The following is a 13,730-nucleotide window of genomic DNA, read 5'->3' as shown; positions in this document are numbered from 1 at the left end:
GAGACCAGACTCCCTGTCTTCCTGAACTGAGTCCCACAACGTCCCAAAGCTGAAGCCCCAACGGGTCCTGAGGAGGCCAGACTCCCGTCAGCAGCCACAGGCAGCCAGGTGCTCAGGCAGAGCAGGAATTCCGCCTGGGGTGGGGGTGGGTCGGGGAGGCGGGCTCCTCGCTCCGGGCCAGCCAACGGGAACTGCAGCTCAAGCCTCCCTCACTGGCTCAGGCACAGCTAAGTGGAGACTCCGCCCCTCAGGGCAGTTCTGGTAGGTCCATTAAACTATGCAAATTCAAACTGAAATATTGCCAATATCCAAAACTTCTCCAAAATAGTTAAGGAATAATTAACTTGAAACTGTATAGAATGAAATGTAGTCACCAAATTCACTCAAATTTATTAACAGACATTTAAATTTTGAAATTATCAAAATTGTGGACATAAACATAGAAAATCTACATGACCCTGGGTTTGGCCTGTATATCATGAGCTTTGAGTTTTAACACACAAGCTGTGAGTCCACAAAATAAAAATATTGTGGACTTTATAGAAATAAAGATGTCTATTCTGAAAGACCTCATTCAAAAAATCAAAATACAAGCTACAAACTGGGAGAAAATATTTGCAAAATTCATATTTGATACAGGATTTGGACACAAAATAGACAAAGACCTCTTGAACAACACTATAAACAATAAGTAAAGATCTGAACAGACACCCAGCCAAAAAGAAGTTTTACAGATAGTACAAAACAGAAACACGCTCAACATCATACACCATTAGGGAATTACAAATTAAAGTCACAAGCTATCGCACTACACATATTAGGCTGCTAAATTCTAAATATATGACAATACCAATTGCTGGAGGCTGAGGAATAGCAGGAATGCTCCCTCACTGCTGGTAAGATGCATGCACAGCCACCTTGTAACACAGTTGGACAGTTTTCTCTAAAGCTAAACACACCTCACCTTGGGATCCAATGATCGTACTTCCAGTATTTAGGAAACTGCTTTGAAAAATCCATGCCCAAACATAAAGATGAACTTAGGCACAGCAGCACTATCCATAATAGTTAAAAGCTTGAAGTAATCAGGGTATCCTTCAATAGATGAATCCATAATCAAATTGGGTATATCCATGTCAAAGCAAGTAGAACATGCCACCCCAAATATGCCTCTCTGCTGTGAGGATTGCTTAAGTCCACTTCCATGAAAAAAAAAAAGAGGATGCTCAGCAAACTAAGTAGCAATTGCCGTTTTGTGATGGACATTTACAGCAGAGAAATCTCTGCATTTAAGGGTTGTCCCTGTTTGCACCAGAAATAAAAGGATAATTAAAACTCAAGTAACTTATCAATGGAGAGGTCCCAACTTAAAGCTATAAACAATCGTACCCTTCTTTACTGTATTTTGTGTAATTACCTACCATAACGGGCTTCTCCCATTCTTCAGAGTCTTGTTTTTAGCTGAAGAAGGCATTTAAGGTGATGACTTTGGACATTTCAGGGAGTGTCTCAGGTTTCTTTGGTAGCTCCCCTGTATACAGAAGCTATTTGTTGTTTTAGTCACTAAGTCGTGTTCACCTCTTTGCGACCCCCCGGACTGTAGCCCGCCAGGCTCCTCTGTCCATGGGATTCCCCAGGCAAGAATACTGGAGTGGGTTGCCATTTCCTTCTTCAGGGGATCTTCCCAACATGCCAGGCCTCCCTGTCCATCACCAACTCCTGGAGTTTACTCAAACTCATGTCCATTGAGTCGGTGATGCCATCCAGCTATCTCATCCTCTGTCGTCCCCTTCTCCTCCCACCTTCAATTGCTCCCAGCATCAGGGTCTTTTCCAATGAGTGAGTTCTTGGCATCAGGGGACCAAAAGTATTGGAGTTTCAGCTTCAGCATCAGTCCTTCCAATGAATATTCAGGGCTGATTTCCTTTAGGATTGACTGGTTTGATCTTGTTGGAACTGATGGGCACCTAAAATTTGCAAGGCCTTTGGCGCTGTAAATGACACCTTCCCTCAAGCAATGTCCCTGGGTTAATTACCAAAAAATAATTCAAAACAGGGATGACTTTTAAGAAGCCAGTTTCAAGACATAAATTGTATTCACAACAACTAAAGTATTAGAACACATGCAAAAACACTCCACTAACTGCTGCTGCTGCTGCTAAGTCACTCCAGTCGTGTCCGACGCTGTGCGACCCCATAGACGGCAGCCCACCAGGCTCCCCCGTCCCTGGGATTCTCCAGGCAAGAACACTGGAGTGGGTTGCCATTTCCTTCTCCAATGCATGAAAGTGAAAAGTGAAAGTGAAGTCGATCAGTCGTGTCCGACTCTGTTCGACCCCATGGACTGCAGCCTACCAGGCTCCTGCATCCATGGGATTTTCCAGGCAAGAGTACTGGAGTGGGGTGCCATTGCCTTCTCCAATGCATGAAGGTGAAAAGTGAAAGTTAAGTCGCTCAGTCGTGTCCGACTCTGTGCGACCCCATGGACTGAAGCCCACCAGGCTCCTGCATCCATGGGATTTTCCAGGCAGGAGCACTGGAGTGGGGTGCCATCGCCTTCTCCGCCACTAACTACTAAATCAATGCAAATCAAAACTACAATGAGGAATCACCTCCCACTTGTCACAATGACCATCGTTAAAAAGATCTCCAAATTCCTGAAAAGCATCTGAGTGTTCGTGTGTCTTAGTCTCCCCAAGTTTCTCCCAATTTAGTAAATGGTAACAGCTTCCACCTACTGATGAGGCCCTAGACCCCTGAAGAGCACCTCCTCCCCAGGCGCAGCCCCCATGAAGTGTGTCCCGGGTGCAGCGGCAGTTTCCTGAGTCTAGCTAGGATTGCGGATTCCTTTTCCTTCGAACAAGATGTGTGGCTGGCGGCACTCGAGTTGGCTCCACCTGTGAGTCAGGACTCGGCATTCCCGTGTCTGGGGGACCCCAGGTGGGGTGGGGAAAGGGCACAGCAGCTGGGACTGAAGGTCCGTGCCAGCCTCTGCAGGGAGATCCTGCCAGTGTGGACACGGCCCTGAGCCCCCTCACCACAGGGAGGAGAGCATGAGTGGATGCCTTCAACATGATTCCTCCTGCAGGCCCCCCAGGCCCCCCTGGGGGGTGGCATCAGATATCACCCCCCAGACAGGAGCAGCTGGACGGGCAGGGGCCTCACCTTTGTGCTCTGCTGGCCGCTGTAAATTCTGTTCCTTGTCACCCTGCTTCAACACTGGCTATGCCAAACTTTATACGCTGGGCCAAGTCATTCAGTCTTGTCTGATTCTTTAAGACCCTCTGGACTGTAGCCCACCAGGCTTCTCTGTCCATGGGATTCTCCAGGCAAGAATACTGCAGTGGGTTGCCATGCCCACCCAGGGATCGAACCTGCATCTCCTATGTCTCCTGCATTGGCAGGCAGGTTCTTTACCACTAGTGCCACCTGGGAAGCCCCACTCCAAACTTTAGGACCATAAATAAATGGGACTGTTTTCTAATACATGCGTGTGCTTCTTTCACTGGTTTTATTGCGTCGGGGTCATAACAGGTATGCCTCCCCAGGGACCTCAACCCCTGTGACTTTGGGGGATGGGGCCCTGAGCAGCAGAAGCCCTCTGGGGTCTGCCTGGTCCACATCTTTGTCTCCTGCCCTGCGGGGGGTAGGGGGGGATCAGAGGAGGTCCCCCACCACCTTCCACACACACATTGCCTGCCTGACAATACTGGGGTCCCCCCCGGAGCATGACGCCTCCCCACAACCGCCTCCCAAGGGAGGCACTGCTGAGGCTCTAAGGAAACGGCAGGCAGAACTGTCCCTGAGGGGGGTCCGACCTGGGTGGAGGGGTGGAGGGCCCACCCCACGTGGGTCCCCAGGCATGGCAGCCCCAGCCCTACGCTCACTCTCACCCTCACGTTCCACTCCACCCCCACGCCCCTGCACCCCCGCCAGGCCCCACCCCCACGCACCTGCAGCCCAGCCAGGCCCCACCTCCTGGTGTCCAGTGGCCCCTGACCCTCTCCTCCCAGGGTCCTTTCCACCTTTCCCCTCCTCTTGTCTCTTGATTTGTCTTGGTGTGTCTCTGTGTCTCTGTTTTTCTGTCTCTCTCTCTGTCCACCGTGTCCCCTCCCTAGATCAGTGATCATATGGACAGTCTATCAGCTCCTAAATGATGCTGAAGTCGGGGTGGAGGTAGCGTGCACCTTCAAGTCACTGGATGATGATCTAACACCCGTCAGAGCTGGATTCTGTAGGAAGGAAGAATTTTTTCCCTGCCCATCTTGGGCTGTCTTCTGGGGCTCTGTAACAAAGAACAGATTCACAAGAGAAAAGCACATAGATTTCACGTAAGCTTTTATGACATGGGAGCCCTCATAAGGAGATGAAGACCCCAGTGGCCTAAGTGTTTCTGGACTAAGCTGAGAGATGAGATGACTGTGGAAAAGTAACTCAACACACAAGGCAGTAACATTAACAAGGAACTATCCTGACATCCTCTCTGGTGATGAGACTGTCTCTCTCCTCCCAGTTTAGGGAAGGTGGCTCACCTTCCTGTGTTCAGGAAGAAAGGGGATCCAAGCGCCCTTAGCTCAGAATACTCTTGCATGTTCAGGGCCACACGTTCTGCCCCCCTCCAGAGCGAGGAACCAGGCTCCAGGCTGTGGGAGTGTCAGGATCCCAGGGTCCCCACCTCACCCACAGCCCCGCATACTGCATGGGTCCTGAGGCTGCAGGGGGTTCTGTCCAAGAAGGCCCCACAGCTGGGGGCACACGGACCACTGGGGGTGCAGGCGAGTGTTGGGGGGGGGGTGGCTCCCAGCCTGGGTCCTCAGTGACAATGAATCTTCTCCTAAAATCAGGAGACAGTTGTTGGAGAGCCCAGCCCATGCTCATTGCCACGTCCCTGACTCTGGACGCGGGGCCAAGGGAGGGACTCAGGCCCAAGGGTCCAAGGAAAGGCTTGCTGATCCCTCTAGCTGTGGAGCCAGCCCAGGGATGGAGCAGACCCACTCCCCGGAGGGGATGGGTGCCCCCAGGACAGGCCACACCAGAAGTGAACACTGGCAGCAATTCCAATGGCCCACGCCCTCCCCCAGCCAAGCACCAGAGGAGCTCAGCTTTCCGCAGCTGAGCGCCTTCAAGACAGGCCAGCCGCAGCCAGACGCCTCCACAGCCAGAGCCAAATGGGCGCCCAGGACAAAAATAGCCATCAGATGACCAGAGGGCTGGCTCCCCACCCCGTCTAAGGCAAGCTGCTTGCAGCAGCTGCAGCTAAAAATAGGCGAGAAGGGGGCTGGCCTTCGGCAGAAGCACAGGGGGCAGCTCGGTCCTGTCCCAGCGACCGCAGGTGGGCCATGCAGTCGCTGCGCTTCATCTCCGCGGAGGCCCTGGTGTCCCACCCCCCGGGGGCCCAGCAGAGCCTGGACGCCGTGGCCCACAATCTATACCCGCTGCTCTTCAAAGCCAGCTACCTGCTGGAGCAGTCCGCCGTGATCCGCCTTCTGCTCGAGCGCTGGCCCCTGGAGGAGTTCCGGCTGGGCCCTCTGCTGGGTCCGAGCGCGGACCACGCTGGGGACCTGCGGGACCGGGCCTGCCGGGCCTGCCTGGAGGCCTGCGTACGCGGCCTGGCCGATCACGTGCTCCAGGGCGGGGGCCGCCGGCGGCTGCGGGTGGCTGACCTCACGGGCATCCGAGACGTACAGGTGCAGAGGTGCCCCTGCGGGCGGGCACTGGGCAGGTGGGGCCGGACGGAGCTGCTGGCCAGGACCTGTTGCGAGCTGCAGAAGCAGCCCTGCGCCACCCGGCGCCCCATCGAGGTCCTGGCCGACGTCTTCGTCACCGCGGGCAACTTTGAGGTGGTGGCGCGCGCCCTGGGGCCGTCGGGCCCCGGCTCTCTGCGCGTGCGCTGCCTCTCGCTGCGGGCCGACAGCCTGGACCCAGGGCAGCTGCTGCACGTGCTGCGCCTGGCAGGGCCCAGAGAGCTGCGCCGGCTGGAAGTGGTGCACAACGTGCGTCTGCACGCGGGCCACGTGCAGCAGCTGCTGGCCCAGGGGGGCTTCCCGCGGCTGGTCTCTCTCACCCTGCCTGCCAAGGCCTTTGATGCGCCCCCCGCCAGCACCCCTGCCTCTGACGGCGAGGAGCCCCTGCTCGCCTCCATCGCCTGGGCGCTCAGCAGGATGACGCAGCTCACGGAGCTGCACATGGCCTTCTCCACGCTGACCGGGAAGCTGCAGACACTGCTTGGGTGAGTCTGGGGTGACCGGAAGGATGGGGCGGGGGTGGGGGGCATCTGCCCTCAGCCCCTCAGCCCAGGTCAGGGCGGCCCAGGGCTGTGCACAGACCTGGTTACTTACAAGGCACAAGGCCCGGTCCCTGTGGGTTTTGCCCAGCCCAGAGCAGCCAGAGAGGACCCATGGGGAGGGAGGAAGCCCAGCTGGGACTGGCCGTTGGGGGCCACCTGGGAGCCCCACGCCTCAAAGGAGACTCTCCACTTAGTAAGAAAAAGACAAGAGTCCTGATTAGCAAGCAGGCAACATAGAAGTAACTCCATCACAGTGTATTAATTACCTTTTGGTGTAACAAAGCACCCCAGTGCTGGGGCTCCTGTGGGCAAGACAGGAGCCCTGTGGGGGCAGCTGTGGTCTCTCCTGAAGGCCTGTCCGGCGGGAAAGTGGAATGATCCACTTCCATGCTCATTTTCATGGCTGTCAGTGAAAAAAAGGGAAAAGTGAAAGTCGCTCAGTCGTGTCCGACTCTTTGCAACCCATGGACTCTATGGAATCCTCCAGGATTCCAGTCCGTGGAATTCTCCAGGCCAGAATACTGGAGTGGGTAGCCTTTCCCTTCTCCAGGGGATCTTCCCAACCCAGGGATCGAATCCAGGTCTCCTGCATTGCAAGCGGATTCTTTACCAGCTGAGCCACAAGAAAAGCCCAAGAATACTGGAGTGGGTAACCCTAACCCTAATCCTAACCCTTCTCCAGGGGATCTTCCCAACTCAGGAATCAAAATGGGGTCTCCCGCATTGCAGGAGGATTGTTTACCATCTGAGCTATAGGAGACCTCAACTCCTTGGCTCATGGACCCCTCCGCAAGCCCTCTGGCTCCTGTAACCTTCCCTGCAGAGTACGACGCCGATGCTGCCACTCACGGTGTGGTGAGGGCCGGTCACCAGGCCAGGGGAGGGCACCACCGAGGGTCGCCACCTTGACAGCCACCAGCTGTGAATATACTTACAAAAATTATGGAAAATAACTTCTCGTTTCTTGAGCCAATGAGTGTGAGGACGTCTTCTCTGGTTTAGGGAGCCTTGGCTTAGCAGAGCTTTCCCTTTAAGCAGCGGCTGGCCAGGGCCTGCATGGCCTCTATTCCCTGAGGCACCTGGGCTCCCCGCCCCATCCCCCACCCCGGCTCCTCAACCAGGTAGTTGCCCAGCTCAGGAAAGGCGGGCCTTGAACCCACACACAAACACGACTGCCGTGTGGCAGCGCCCTGGGACCCTCAGGACAATCCTGCGCTTGTGGTGCCTGGGGAAGCACGTTCACAACCAGACAACCCGGCACAAACCCGCGGGGCCATCTCGTTGGCCCCGCCCTGACATCACCTGTCTCCCCTGACCCTTTGCTCTGCACACTCACTGAGAGCCCGTCCAAAGCTCCAGAAGGCCCAGATGTGTGGTGTGTCAGGCCTAAGTGGGAGGGAGTAGACGGTTGTGTGGTCAGGGAAGGTCGGTTTCCAAGGTGACCTTTGAGCAGAGACCTGGCCCCTGAGTGAGTGGAGGGCCTGGGGAGAGTGAACCGGCAGGAACCCTGCAGGTCAAGGGCCTGAGCTGGGGCTGAGGCCGGCTCTGGGAGACACGGAGGGGGCGGCCTGGGCTGGGGGCTGAAGGACAGGTGAGGAAGGGAGCAGGGGGGAAGAACGGAGGTAGGGAAGAGCCAGGTCAAGCCCTGGAGGCTCTGAGCCCGACTTGGGGTGATCAGCCCCACAGGACAAGGGTTGCCCTGGCTCCCTTGGCTCACACAGCAAACCCAGGTGGAGAGATGGGAAGACCGGCAGACAGGGCAGTCCTCCCACGGCTCCCAGGTTGGTGACTCCCTGGGAAGACTCACTGCCGAGATGCAGATGGCTGTGATGACGGGCATGCACCTGTCTGCCTCCTTTCCACTTAGGCCTGACACGTGGCACACCTGCGCCTTCTGGGGCTTTGGACAGGCTCTCAGCGACCAGCTGACTGAAGCACGAGTGTGCAGAGCTTCGGGAAGACAGGTGATGTCAGGGCGGAGCCAACGAGACGGCCCTGCGGGCTTGTGCCAGGTCGTCTGGTTGTGAGTGCGCTTCCCCAGGCACCACAAATGCAGGACTGTCCCAGGGTGCCGCCACACAGCAGTCATGTTTGTGTGTGGGCTCGGGGCCTGCCTTTCCAGACACATGGGGAGCACATTGGAGACCCAGGCCCAGGGGTTTCATTGGGGGCTTGTTGGGAGGGCACCTCGGCCTGGCATGCACAGAGATTTCAGATCCCAGAAGGAGGCCTGTGTCAGCAGGCACCACATTGCTTGTGCGGACAGCTCAGGCCAGGGGCCCCTTATCAGCTGAGTGGGGGGCCTTTCCCAAATCCAAGCTCCCAGACACAGGTTGGCAGTCAGGCCTGCCCTTTGACCCTTTTCCACACAAGAGGCCCCTTAAGGGTTGGGGCGGGGCAGCTGGGGAGAGGGTTCCTTATGGATGGATGTGGGCATGAGAGAGATGTCGGTGGAAACACTCCGCACAGCTCAGGGCCTGAGCCACAGCCTGCAGAGCCGTGATAGGGGGACAGCAGGCACTCTGCTGTGTCGGCAGCTGGAAGACCACAGGAGCTCTGGGCCCAGAGTACAGATGTAGGGTGAGGTGGTAGAGGAGCCCCAGCGGGCAGGTGGAGAGTGGACCCCCACGTCCTGACACTCGGTGCTCAGCTCGGTGACCCCAGACCCAGGCCAGGAATCCCCAGGGCGGGTGTGGGTCTGTGAGAGCCACTGAGCGGGGCAAGGACTCCTACTCAGAGCACAGGAGGGTCTTCAGGTCCCTGGCAAGCTAAGAATGGACCCCTCTCTGCCCTAAAAGCCTGTGCGCTCCAGCCCTTCATTCGGAGCCAAGCCAGGTACCAATTCACAGGCACTTCACGGCCCCACAACAAGCTTGTGAACACACAGAGCCCTGTTGACAATAGAGATTGATCACTTTGGTGGCTGAGGACAAAGGCCAGGCCTGTCTTCAGGTAAAGTCGAGCCTCTGCTGCAGGTGGCTACACTGCCTGCTGCCTCAGCCCTTCCGTTGCACCCGGGCAGCTGCAGACAGGAGGTACAGGAAGGTCTTGCCGTGTTCAGATTATACTTGATTTACGGGCACTGAAACTTGAATTTCATATCATTTTCACATGTCACAAAACATTCTCATTTTGATTTGTTCAACTGCTTAAAAATGAAAAACAGTCCTGCTCTCAGGCTGAGTGGAGTCCCGGGTAGGTGGGTGCGGCTCTGAGCCGCAGTCTGCTGTGCCTGAAACAGGATTCACCCCAAGGCCCCAGAGCACCCCGGGGCCTGCTCTCAGCCGCTATTTCCCACCTTGCCCGCAGCCCCCTCCGGACGCCGCTGAGAGTGCTGGACGTGGGCAACTGCGCCCTGAACCACGAAGACATGACCTTCTTGGCGAACTGCATCCACGCGGCCCACCTGGAGGTGCTGGACCTCAGCGGGCACTGCCTGGTGGACCTGTTCCCGGCCACCTTTCACCGGCTGCTGGGCCAGGCCGCCCCCACGCTGAGGGCCCTGACCCTGGAGGAATGCGGCCTCGAGGACCGGCACGTGGGCGCACTGAGCCTGGCGCTGGGCACCTGCCGCCGGCTGCGGGAGCTGCGCTTCCTGGGGAACCCGCTGTCGGGCCGCGCGCTCCGGCGCCTCTTCGCCGCGCTCTGCGAGCTCCCCCGGCTGCGGTGCGTGGAGTTCCCAGTGCCCCGGGACTGCTACCCCGAGGGCAGCGCCTACCCCCAGGACGAGCTGGCCATGTCCAAGTTCGACCAGCAGAAATACGACGCCATTGCGGCAGACCTGCGCGCGGTGCTGCTGCGCGCCGGCCGGGACGACATCCAAGTCTCCACACCCCTCTTCGGGAGTTTCGACCCGGACATTCAGGAAACCAGCAATGAACTCGGAGCTTTCTTGCTGCAAGCCTTCAAAACCGCTCTAGAAAACTTCTCCAGAGTGCTGAAGCAGATGGAGTAGACCCTGCACGTCCGAGACGGGTGCGTCCGCAGCTCGGACTCCAGGGTCCCCGCCCCGAGTATCACCCCGTCCACCAACTGGGCGCCTCCTGGTGAAAACACCCGGACGCTGCTGGAGCGCGGCCCTGGCTCCGCCCCTCTCCCTGGGAGCAAAGACAGAACGGGGGTCTTACTGAGCCCCATGCTCAGGCTTGGGGAGGAGCAGGCCAGATGCCCTGCAGTGGGAACCGAGGAGCAGCCCAGGCGGTAGGGGGTCGAGTGAGGTCCAGCGGCGGGACCGGCGCTCGGGTGCTGGGAGGACAGGCCAGTGTGAGCGCGGAAGGACAGAGAGGACACCTCTCTGGACACACGGATGGAAGTGACCAGCCGAGGAGAGTGAAAGCGAGGGGCACACCGGAGCCCGGGCTGCGGGGTGCAGGTGTCTGCCGCGCTGCCCTGTATGAATATTTAAATTCCTGTCCAGCGAGGACACTGGCTTTGCTGGTTAATGGCTCTTCCTGCCCTCTGGCCTGCAAGTAGCAGGCGAGGGCTCCGCTGGTGCCAGCCTGAGCCCAGAGCCGCAGGTGACCTCTGGCTCTGATGCCTCCCCCACTCCCACCTCCACCGACCCTGGGCTCAGGGGGCGCCTTCTGGCAGCTGAGTCCTGGCGCTTCAGGAGTGGTTAATTCCAATGTTTGGACTTGGTTTCTACTAAGATCAGATTTGTACAGAGTGCTGCATATTAAGGTAATTAAATATTAATGCTAATAAAACAGAAGTGTGGCTTATTCAGATATGGTATTCTTTCTTTTTTAATCTAATGGATGAAAAAAAGGTCTTGCAATAATTTGTACTTCCTAGATGTTCATGAAACTGGGCATGTTCATATGCTTGTTGGCCATTTGTATTCCTTTGTTAAAATGATTTATTTAAACAAAAAGTTCACCCACTTCTCCCCTTCCCCCACAGGACCCTTGCCTGTTCTAATCTCTTTAACTTATATGCAGAGTACATCATGTGGAATGCCGGGCTGGATGAATAACAAGCTGGAATCAAGATTGCTGGAAGAACTATCACCAACTTCAGATATGCAGATGACACCACTCTAATGGCAGAAAGCAAAGAGAAAGTAACAACCTCTTGATGGGAGTGAAAGAGGAGAGTGAAAAAGCTGGCTTAAAACTCAACATTCAAAAAACCAAAATCATAGCATCTAGTCCTATCACTTCATGGCAAAGAGGGGAAAAGTGGAAGCAGTGACAGATTTTATTTTCTTGGGCTCCAGTAACTGCAGACTGTTACTGCAGCCATGAAATTAAAAGATGCTTACTCCTCTGAAGGAAAGTTATGACCAACCTAGACAGCATATTAAAAAGCTGAGACATTACTTTGCCAACAAAGGTCCATGTCGTCAAAGCTATGGTTTTTCCAGTGGTCATGTATGGATGTGAGAGTTGGACCATAAAGAAAGCTGAGCGCTGAATTGATGCTTTTGAACCATGGTGTTGGAGAAGACTCTTGAGAGTTCCTTGGACTGCCAGGAGATCCAACCAGTCCATCCTAAAGGAGATCAGTCCTGGGTGTTCACTGGAAGGACTGATGCTGAAGCTTAAGCTCCAATACTTTAACCACCTGATGGGAAGATCTGACTCATTGGGAAAAACCTTGATGCTGGGAAAGATCAAAGCAGGAGAAAGGGACAACAGAGGATGAGATGGTTGGATGGCATTACTGACTACATAGACATGAGTTTGAGCAAGCTCTGGGAGTTGGTGAAGGACAGGGAAGCCTGGTGTGGTACAGCCCATGGTGTCACAAAGAGTCGGACATGACTTAACAACTGAACAAAACCAAATATATATAGTATTCCACAGGGTTTCCCAGGTGGCTCAGTGGTAAAGAATCTGCCTCCCAATGCAGGAGCCACAGGAAACATGGGTTCGATCCCTGGGTCAGGAAGAGCCCGAGTCTTTGGGAAAGCAGTGACAGAGTGGGCTGGAGCGACAACGTGGCGGCTTCCTGCCCCCTGCACTTGTCAGCTCTGCCCTTTGCTCACCCCTGCACGTCTCCTCACGTGTTGTACTGGTCAAGTCTCACTGGCACCTATTTCAGCCACGTGGACTTTGTTATTGCAAGAAACTCTTGGGAGGCACAGGGCAAAATTTTGAAACAATTTTGTTCTAATTCTGAAGAGAAGAGTAGCTTCTGCTGTTTGTGTCTCTGGAAGTTTTTCAATGACCTGGCCTCTGAGTGGTCAGCAGGTAGGACCGGGCACATCCAAGGCTGAGCCTAGCAGCTGTTGTGGAGAAGAGCCGGGGGAGACTGTGGCAACGCAGGACCTGAGATCTACGGCAGGAGTGGCCACACAGGGGTCTGCTGGTGAACATTCCCAACTGCCCCCCCCCCCACCCTGAGGAATAGCCCACTTTTGTGAAACTGAAGAACCTGGGAGGCTCATCTGGAGCACTTCAGAAGCGCACAGATGGCCCGAGTGGGACCTACGCCTCCCACTCATCCCAGGGCATCGAACTGACTTGTTGCTGTGGTCCCGCTCAGCCACAACACTGAATACGCCGCTTGCAGCCTGGTGGGTTTTCCCTGTACCTGCCCACCCCAAGACTGGTGGTCCTGAGGATGCCCAGTGATGCTGGCAGTGAATGTGACCGTGGGTGCCCACCAGGGTCAGGACCACCCTTGGGCTTCTCGTGCGGCAGACAGCAGAGCTCCCACACGAGGGCAAACCACACTGCACAGGGGAAGAGGACAGAGTGCCAAGGGTCAGGAGACCAGCAACTGCTACATGGCAGCTCAACTGGGCTGCTCTTGGGGAGCCTGAGGTGCCGTCATCTGCCTAGACCCACCCAGTCTTACCAGGGGCCAGGCAGTTGAATGGAATGGAGAGACGATGGGGACCCTGATAGACCCTATAGGACCACAGCCTAGATGTGTGGGGACCACCATGTTACCTCCCCTTGGCCTGTGTGGATTGATAATTGCCCTTCCTCCAGGAATGCAGCATTGTTTCCTGCTGACCATCCTGGCAAGAAAGGGATGCAGCTTCAGGGCTTCAATGCATCTGTCCCACCTTAACAATTCTTGTTCCAGACGGTTCTTTCCAATTGTGTACTCGGAGCTTAGGAGACACCCGCAGACCCAGAGGACTCGTACAGTCACCGTGCCCAGAGACCCAGAGACTTCAGCCTGCAGCTCTCTCATCAGCTGCCCGCTCCTAGACCCAGAAGCCCCGCCCCTCCCCTCCCTGCCTGCTGCTGGCAGCCCCATGGTCTGTGCAGGTCCTTGTTTTGCTGGAGGGCCTGCAGGGCGCATGCCTGCTTCACAGCTGCCAGAGCCGGCTCCTGCTCCACTCAGAGGCCACAGCAGCACACAACCCCGCAGCCCCCAAACTTGGCTGCTGTTCTTACCCTGGGGCCAGGGAGAGCTGGTTTGCCAGCAGAGAAGATAAAACGAGATCTGAGGCCAAAGGGTAGTTTCTCTAAGGTTCGAGATGTCA

General features: G+C 55.9%; 1 protein-coding gene and 1 long non-coding RNA gene across 2 annotated transcripts; one reads left to right on the top strand and one right to left on the bottom strand.

The window, feature by feature from the left end:
- Positions 1-365: 365 nt before the first annotated feature.
- Positions 366-5,542, bottom strand: LOC133233823 (uncharacterized). Its single transcript, XR_009731879.1, has 2 exons — positions 5,457-5,542; positions 366-4,834 (listed from the first exon to the last, which is right to left on the bottom strand). It is a non-coding gene; the product is annotated as an uncharacterized LOC133233823 (long non-coding RNA).
- Positions 5,163-11,011, top strand: LRRC14B (leucine rich repeat containing 14B). The gene is made up of 2 exons (XM_061393977.1): positions 5,163-6,229; positions 9,596-11,011. Exons 1-2 carry the CDS (start codon positions 5,340-5,342, stop codon positions 10,239-10,241), a joined length of 1,536 nt encoding a protein of 511 aa, XP_061249961.1. The 5' UTR covers positions 5,163-5,339; the 3' UTR covers positions 10,242-11,011.
- The last annotated feature ends 2,719 nt before the right edge of the window (positions 11,012-13,730 follow it).

This window comes from Bos javanicus, chromosome 20 (assembly GCF_032452875.1).
Source record: "Bos javanicus breed banteng chromosome 20, ARS-OSU_banteng_1.0, whole genome shotgun sequence".
In the NCBI taxonomy this organism is placed as follows: Eukaryota; Metazoa; Chordata; class Mammalia; order Artiodactyla; family Bovidae; genus Bos; species Bos javanicus.
Note: the sequence above shows the minus strand (reverse complement) of the source record. Positions and strands in the feature narration are given on the sequence as shown.

Coding starts and splice junctions, on each gene's coding strand:
- LRRC14B (XM_061393977.1), top strand. CDS start 5,340: ATGCAGTCGCTGCGCTTCATCTCCGCGGAGGCCCTGGTGTCCCACCCC. Junction 6,230..9,595: donor AAGCTGCAGACACTGCTTGG/GTGAGTCTGGGG, acceptor CCTTGCCCGCAG/CCCCCTCCGGACGCCGCTGA.